This window comes from Pelmatolapia mariae, linkage group LG6 (assembly GCF_036321145.2).
Source record: "Pelmatolapia mariae isolate MD_Pm_ZW linkage group LG6, Pm_UMD_F_2, whole genome shotgun sequence".
NCBI classification, from domain to species: domain Eukaryota; kingdom Metazoa; phylum Chordata; class Actinopteri; order Cichliformes; family Cichlidae; genus Pelmatolapia; species Pelmatolapia mariae.
In genome coordinates this window covers 5,434,794-5,441,609 of record NC_086232.1, presented here as the reverse complement: position 1 = coordinate 5,441,609, position 6,816 = coordinate 5,434,794, and the positions used below count along the sequence as shown (strand labels likewise).

Below are 6,816 nucleotides of genomic sequence, written 5' to 3'. Positions count from 1 at the left end.
GTGCAGACAGAGCTACTGCTGTAAGTAAGCCTAACAGATTCCAGATCATTTATTCTGGCAATATGGCAAGAAGGTCATCACTGCTTCAAGCACTGCCTATATGATCTGGTCAGAGAGCAAGGACAGCAGCAGTCCTCTGCCCTTGAAGAAAAGACATCTGCCCAAGATGAAGAAACTTCCTCTCCAGAAAATGAGGGGACAATCTCCAAAGAAGCTGACTGTATCACCACTGGTGATGAGTACTAGCCAGTGCCCGAATCCTCTTCTTTGGGGGAGGATTGGGGTTGGGGGCATGGAGGTGGAGGCCAAGCAGCTGATGGAAAAGAACATAGGAGCATTTTCTGAGACCGAGGAAGCCGGTGACTGAGTGGATCCCTCATGAAAGGAAAACCATGTGGGTCCCACTACTGAAGAGAGACTGCTCTACAATCCATTACCCACTGGTATCAAACCAGGGCTCATCCTGTATGCAGTTCCCTGCATTAGCAGCCTGAGATCTACTTTTGACTTTTTTATAACAAAGGAGATCTTTTAGCTGCTGTGCACCCTTACAAACCTGCACGGGAGGCCAAGGTGTGAGGATTGGAGGATTATAGATGAAGTGGAGATAGCCTACACCAGAATAAAGCAATACATAGCATGTTGGATGACAACACTGGAAGTTCTCAGGAAGTAAAAAAGGGAAAGGGGTTCAGACTCCAACTGACGGAGGAGCTCCGAGGACAACGTCTTTCCTTCGGTCACCTTGGCAGAGGAACTCCTCAGATGAAAACCGGCACAGGGGAAACAACCCAGAGCTTCCTCCCCAGCTCCTCCAGTTGCAACAGAGGATGATTTTGTTGTCTGTCTTTGGCTTCACCAAAACTACCACGGCGATATCCCACATGCCAAAGCAACGGAGGAATGTGCTTCTTTTGACAGCAACACACAGGGAACCAGCAGTCAGTGATGGGGAATAAAGGACGCGTGAAAGCAAGAAGCAATCCTGGACTACAATAGGCACAAATATTGCTTGGATAACTTAGAGGGTGTTGGCACCTCGAGTTGTAGAAGGAAAACTAACTGATGGCTAATGGCTCTTTTCTCCAATCTCCTGGATGTCTTGGGAAACGATGTCTTTGTCCCGGTGGAAACAACTTCACTGAAGTGGGTGAGTCCTCTACAACCTACAAATGAAGAGTGATCCTGGGAGAGCTGGGGCACATGCTGGTGACCTCAACAACTGCAAGACACCCTTCTCCTTAATTCTCAGCCACTTCTGCCATTGATCTCAAGATACAGTAGTCTGAACCAGAGTGTGACCCACACCCCACCAACGAAATGAGAAGAAGGTGCAAAAGGTGCACCTCCAGGATTGGAACAGCAGCCCCTTGCACCAGGTGTAGAAAGTGTGCCTACAAAGACCACTCTAATGTGGTTAGTACATCTTGCTGCTAATGAAGATGCACGCAGAAGCGCACACACTGGAATATAAATTTTGATCATTTTACTTGTCATTTCAGTGGTCATTAAATTGCCTTTCTGGCCACTAACACACCATTTGTGATTTTCTTTTTGGCCATTTATTCACCCTCCCCCCATCATTCATATGCTAAAAAAAGTGAACTTTATTACTATTTTCCCCCAAAAGCGTAGTAATAATACATGATCTGACTGGTATTCAAAGGGTATAATATCTGAATTTGAATTATATTTTGGTTTTCATGACTAGGAGCGGTGCTAATTTAAAAAAAATCAAGTCAATGAAAGTAGAAAAATGTTTTAATATATATTAATTTTATAGTATTTTGTAAGCATAAACAGGGGGTGGCCATTTTTGGCCACGAACAAGCTGAGAGGGAGTTTTTTTTGTTTTTCTGTCACTGCACAAAAAAAAAAAAAAAAAAAAAAAATATGCATAAAACTCATTGATACTTTTAATTATTGCTATGCATCTAACCTCCATCATGGTTAGAAAATAAATCAGTTTGCATGTATTATTTAGAAAAAAAAATGGTGATTTTATCCCTATGTAAATCATTAAAATTATGTGATTTAACTGGTATTTAAAATCATAAAACCCCGATTTTTTTTCCCCCCAATAAAACATGCAAACTGATTTATTTTATTTATTTAACACTCCGGTCAGTATATGGCCCACTTTCAAAAAAAACAAACAAAAAAAAAAAAAAAAAAAAAAGAAAACACAAAACCCCCCCCCAAACCCCACAACTACTGTAGAACTGTATCACACAACAAAACCGTCTCAATACGGGCTCCAAACCAGACTGACTATTTATATGAAAAGAAATTTCCTACAACTTGACCACACACACGATGCTACCATTTCTTAAATAAAGGAGACAGGATCAGCTCTACGGAAGAGATGGGTGGCCCTGAAAAGGACCTTTGTTGTTTTTGATTAGTACTGTAAGCTTAACCACCAAAGCCGTACAGAGTGCGGCCCTGTCTCTTGAGAGCGTATACCACATCCATGGCGGTGACGGTCTTTCTCTTGGCGTGCTCGGTGTAGGTGACGGCGTCGCGGATGACGTTCTCCAGAAACACCTTCAACACGCCACGGGTCTCCTCGTAGATCAGACCAGAAATACGCTTCACACCACCACGGCGAGCCAGGCGGCGGATAGCTGGCTTAGTGATGCCCTGGATGTTATCACGAAGCACCTTACGGTGACGCTTTGCACCTCCTTTGCCGAGTCCTTTACCTCCCTTACCCCTTCCACTCATTTTGGCTGTTCAGAAACGAATGTGAAGGGTTGCTTGACGGACTCCTGAATTTACATCTGATTTGAGGACGTAAAAGAGAACAGGAGTGCTTGAAACTACGGCCATCTACTGGCCTTTGGCGGAAATGAGGAACAGCATGACTGTGCCTGGGGTGCAGTAGCTGTGTACTGTACACGATATGAGATTGAGTACTACATGTGTCACAGAGACAATCCAACAGTTTTCCAGTTCTCCAGTTAATATCTTTATTAAAGGCCAATAACCAGTGGTGCCTCCAGCGGAGCCAGAAAAGGAGGGAAGGGTCATGCCATGAAATATTATTAGTTGTCCCCAGATCAAATAGGTTGTTAATCAGGTTTTTACCTTGAAACTCTGAATCCCAGAACTTCCATACTTCCAGAATCAATGTAGTTTTAGAAGTTTGTTTATATTGGCTTTCCTACATGCAATAGCATTCACAGATGATCGCAACAGATTATTCAGAATGTCAATACTATATTTTCTGACTTGAAAGTGGCCGCGAGTCATACTCTGGGAGCACTATATCTATGATCTCTACTTGACTGGACTGTTCTGGACAGCTTCACAGTATCATTTTTCTGTATGTTATCAATGTTAATGTCAAAGTCTGAAGACAGTTTGCGCAGTGAGATTAGTTTAACAGAGTTCCCAAAAGTCAGCTCTTGGTGTTAGAGGTGGGAAGATCAATCCAACTCTCGACAGTATAGATATCAGCGATGTGGCCTAGGTATTGGATCAACGCCAGCGCAACATGACGATACTGTGTTTCTATGCTCAAAGTTACTTCAAAGAATTGTGTTAAATTATTTTATTTATATATCTTTGGGGAGTGAAAAAAAAAAAAAAAAAGCACCTGTGAACTGAACATGAACTGCGAAAAATATCTGATCCATGTTAGGCTTATTGTTATGTACATTCATAGTTTATAGCCAATTTAAACACCAGGAGTTTACCAAAGGTATTTTAGAGCAGGGGTGTCAATCATATGGCATAGCGCAAAGCACTCCAATCTGACCAGCGTTGGAAAATAATAAGTAAAGGGGGGACACATTTTAGAATTTTAACTGTACGTGTATAGTTTTCCTGCTGATGAAGTCCCACAATTCATGCTACACAGCAATTAAGCATTATTATCACTTACTATAGAAGTACTACTTCTACTACTACTATAAGTAATGTAAACTTATGTGTAGCAGGAAAGAATTGGAAGTACTGGTGCTTAGATCAAGTAACTGGATGCCACCTTCATGCCAACCTTATGGCTTCTATTATATTTAAAAAAAGAAAAAAAGAAAAAAAAAAGAAAAAAAAGCCATGAACATTGTACTGTATAAGATTAATGTTATTGTAAGAAAGGAGCGTGCTCTCGGTGTGAGTGTGTTGGCTCTGAAAAGAGCCGTTGTTTGTAGGAGGGCGTACAGACAGCTTAAGCCCTCTCTCCGCGGATGCGGCGAGCCAGCTGGATGTCTTTGGGCATGATGGTGACCCTCTTGGCGTGGATGGCGCACAGGTTGGTGTCCTCGAAGAGTCCGACCAGGTAAGCCTCGCTGGCCTCCTGCAGAGCCATGACAGCGGAGCTCTGGAAGCGCAGGTCGGTCTTGAAGTCCTGAGCGATCTCGCGGACCAGGCGCTGGAAAGGCAGCTTGCGAATGAGCAGCTCGGTGGATTTCTGGTAACGGCGGATCTCGCGCAGAGCCACGGTGCCGGGCCTGTAACGGTGAGGCTTCTTGACGCCTCCGGTGGCCGGGGCGCTCTTACGAGCGGCCTTGGTGGCCAGCTGCTTTCTGGGGGCTTTGCCGCCAGTGGATTTGCGAGCGGTCTGCTTGGTTCTTGCCATTCTTTCTCTCTTTGCTTTCCCTGTGTTTAAAACAGAAAATATAACAACCGGAGGAGACTCGCCGCTCTTAAAGTGTGTGACTGGCTGTGACGCGGTGCCGCTGCGGCTCGTGATTGGTGAGGGGCTCCACGTGGTGCTCAGCACCGCTCGGAGGAGCACCGCCCCGCCTCGGTGTTTGCTGCTCATTGGAGGAAGGTGCTTTGAAAATGCGCGCTGCCGCGAGCCTGTCTGCGATTGGTGTGTGACGAAGCCGCCCGCGCTCTGCGGAAATATAAGCCAGGCTCGGCGCCGATCGGGCCACATTTCCTTTGAGTGTTAACACTGCGAAGAGAAGCATCAAAATGAGTGGGCGTGGCAAAACCGGAGGCAAAGCCAGAGCTAAGGCTAAGACCCGTTCATCCCGTGCCGGGCTCCAGTTCCCAGTGGGTCGTGTCCACAGGCTGCTGCGCAAAGGCAACTATGCGGAGCGCGTGGGTGCCGGCGCCCCCGTCTACCTGGCAGCTGTGCTCGAGTACCTGACCGCTGAGATTCTCGAGCTGGCTGGCAACGCAGCCCGCGACAACAAGAAGACTCGTATCATCCCACGTCACCTGCAGCTGGCCGTGCGCAACGACGAGGAGCTCAACAAGCTCCTTGGCGGAGTCACCATCGCCCAGGGTGGTGTGCTGCCCAACATCCAGGCCGTGCTGCTGCCCAAGAAGACCGAGAAGCCCGTCAAGGCCAAGTAAATGCCAAAGGCTCTGCTTCACGCACCAAGCAAACAAACAAACAAACAAAGGCTCTTTTCAGAGCCACACACACTTCTTTCTGAGCAAACATCCTCGTGGCTCTTTATCTGTTATATGTATATGGAAATGTAATATTACTTTATTCTCGCCAACTTCCAAGTGTATAATCATTACCTTTAGTTACTTACCTCTTTACTCTTACAAAATTATTCCAGAATACTCTGCTTACCAGCAACTCATGTAATACTGCACACTTCTTATTGGATCAAAACCGCTTGCAGTCTCTCTCGCAGCGTGATCGAGGCCTGTGCCTTTTTGACCTCCGTTAGCGTGTATCTTTCAGAAATCTGTCACTTTATTCTAACAAACTTGCTCAAGTCAAAAGATCACGTTCAACACAACTGACTACATCACTTTTTTACTGTCTTAACAATTTGGAGCTACTCATTACTGATACGCTAACTACGGCCGTAGACATGTAAACAGACACGACGTGGTTCATGACACATGAGGCAAGACCACAAACCTTGTCAAACGCAATAGTAAGCCATAACACAGGAGGGGAGGGACGTGTGGAGTACTCTGGTGCTGCAGGAACTATCCAGGTGCAGAGGGAGGAAAATGTGGAGCCGTTTGCCACGTGTTCAGCGCTGCTGCTGAATTTGGGGAAATTTTGGAAAGTCGCTTAGGCTTAGGTTTTTGTGTCTATATTTTGAAATAAGGCGAATTCCCCCGCATCCTTAACGCCAAGGAAGCCCATTTGTTGAAATGTACATTAATCAGAATGGTCATGACATTAGTCATGAAATAAATACGTGCTACAATAAATAGCTGCATGGGTTCAGCTTGGAGTAAAAAGTGTGTGCTTGAAATCACCTAATATCAGTTCAACTGGCCTAGATTTAGTCAGGTCGGGTTGTAGAGTGGAGCATTTAATTTGATTATGTTGGCTCGGTATTCTTAAAATATACAGTGTGTTTCCACTAAAACAGCCTTTTAGAAATAAAAATAGAACTGAAAAATAGTCCATACGTAGATAATAACATGCATCTATTAATTATTTCCAGTCATATGTGGTGTTTATTTAAAAAAAAATGTAGGTGATGACTTTTAAAGGTTTCTTGTATGATAATGTTTCATAGTAAGAGATAACAAGTGGTCTGATGTATTGACTATGAAGGTATGATTGTAAATATAGTTGTAGATTTCTGAAGACACAGCACTCGTGTACATAGGACTGTTCCCAGCACAAACACGTGACCCTATACTGTGTTCTCTGCATCTGTTCCATTGTTGCGCTGATCATCGCCTGCGCGCGCACGCGCACACACACACACACACACACACACACACACACACCTCTTTAGCACTTTTCATTTTTAAGTGTTGTCTTACAGTATGTTTTGCACCCAGCATCGCAGCAATTTCCTAATGTCGTAACCCCCCCCCAACCGCATTTGGCAATAAAACTCTTTCTGATTGTGAAATGTGAGCCATGATAGT

The 6,816-nt window shown here is 44.7% G+C and overlaps 2 protein-coding genes across 2 annotated transcripts; one reads left to right on the top strand and one right to left on the bottom strand.

The window, feature by feature from the left end:
- Positions 1-2,415: 2,415 nt before the first annotated feature.
- Positions 2,416-4,585, bottom strand: LOC134628890 (histone H3-like). Its single transcript, XM_063475706.1, has 2 exons — positions 4,242-4,585; positions 2,416-2,728 (listed from the first exon to the last, which is right to left on the bottom strand). Exons 1-2 carry the CDS (start codon positions 4,583-4,585, stop codon positions 2,416-2,418), a joined length of 657 nt encoding a protein of 218 aa, XP_063331776.1.
- Positions 4,586-4,926: 341 nt separating this feature from the next.
- Positions 4,927-5,341, top strand: LOC134628406 (histone H2A). Its single transcript, XM_063475072.1, has one exon. The coding sequence runs from the start codon at positions 4,927-4,929 to the stop codon at positions 5,311-5,313; it is 387 nt and encodes a 128-aa protein (XP_063331142.1). The 3' UTR covers positions 5,314-5,341.
- Positions 5,342-6,816: the final 1,475 nt, after the last annotated feature.

Bases quoted from the DNA above. Each gene is read 5' to 3' on its own strand.
- LOC134628890 (XM_063475706.1), bottom strand. From the start codon at position 4,585: ATGGCAAGAACCAAGCAGACCGCTCGCAAATCCACTGGCGGCAAAGCC. The intron at 2,729-4,241 runs CAAGAGGGTCAC...CTGAACAGCCAA, and splicing joins AACCTGTGCGCCATCCACGC to AATGAGTGGAAGGGGTAAGG.
- LOC134628406 (XM_063475072.1), top strand. From the start codon at position 4,927: ATGAGTGGGCGTGGCAAAACCGGAGGCAAAGCCAGAGCTAAGGCTAAG.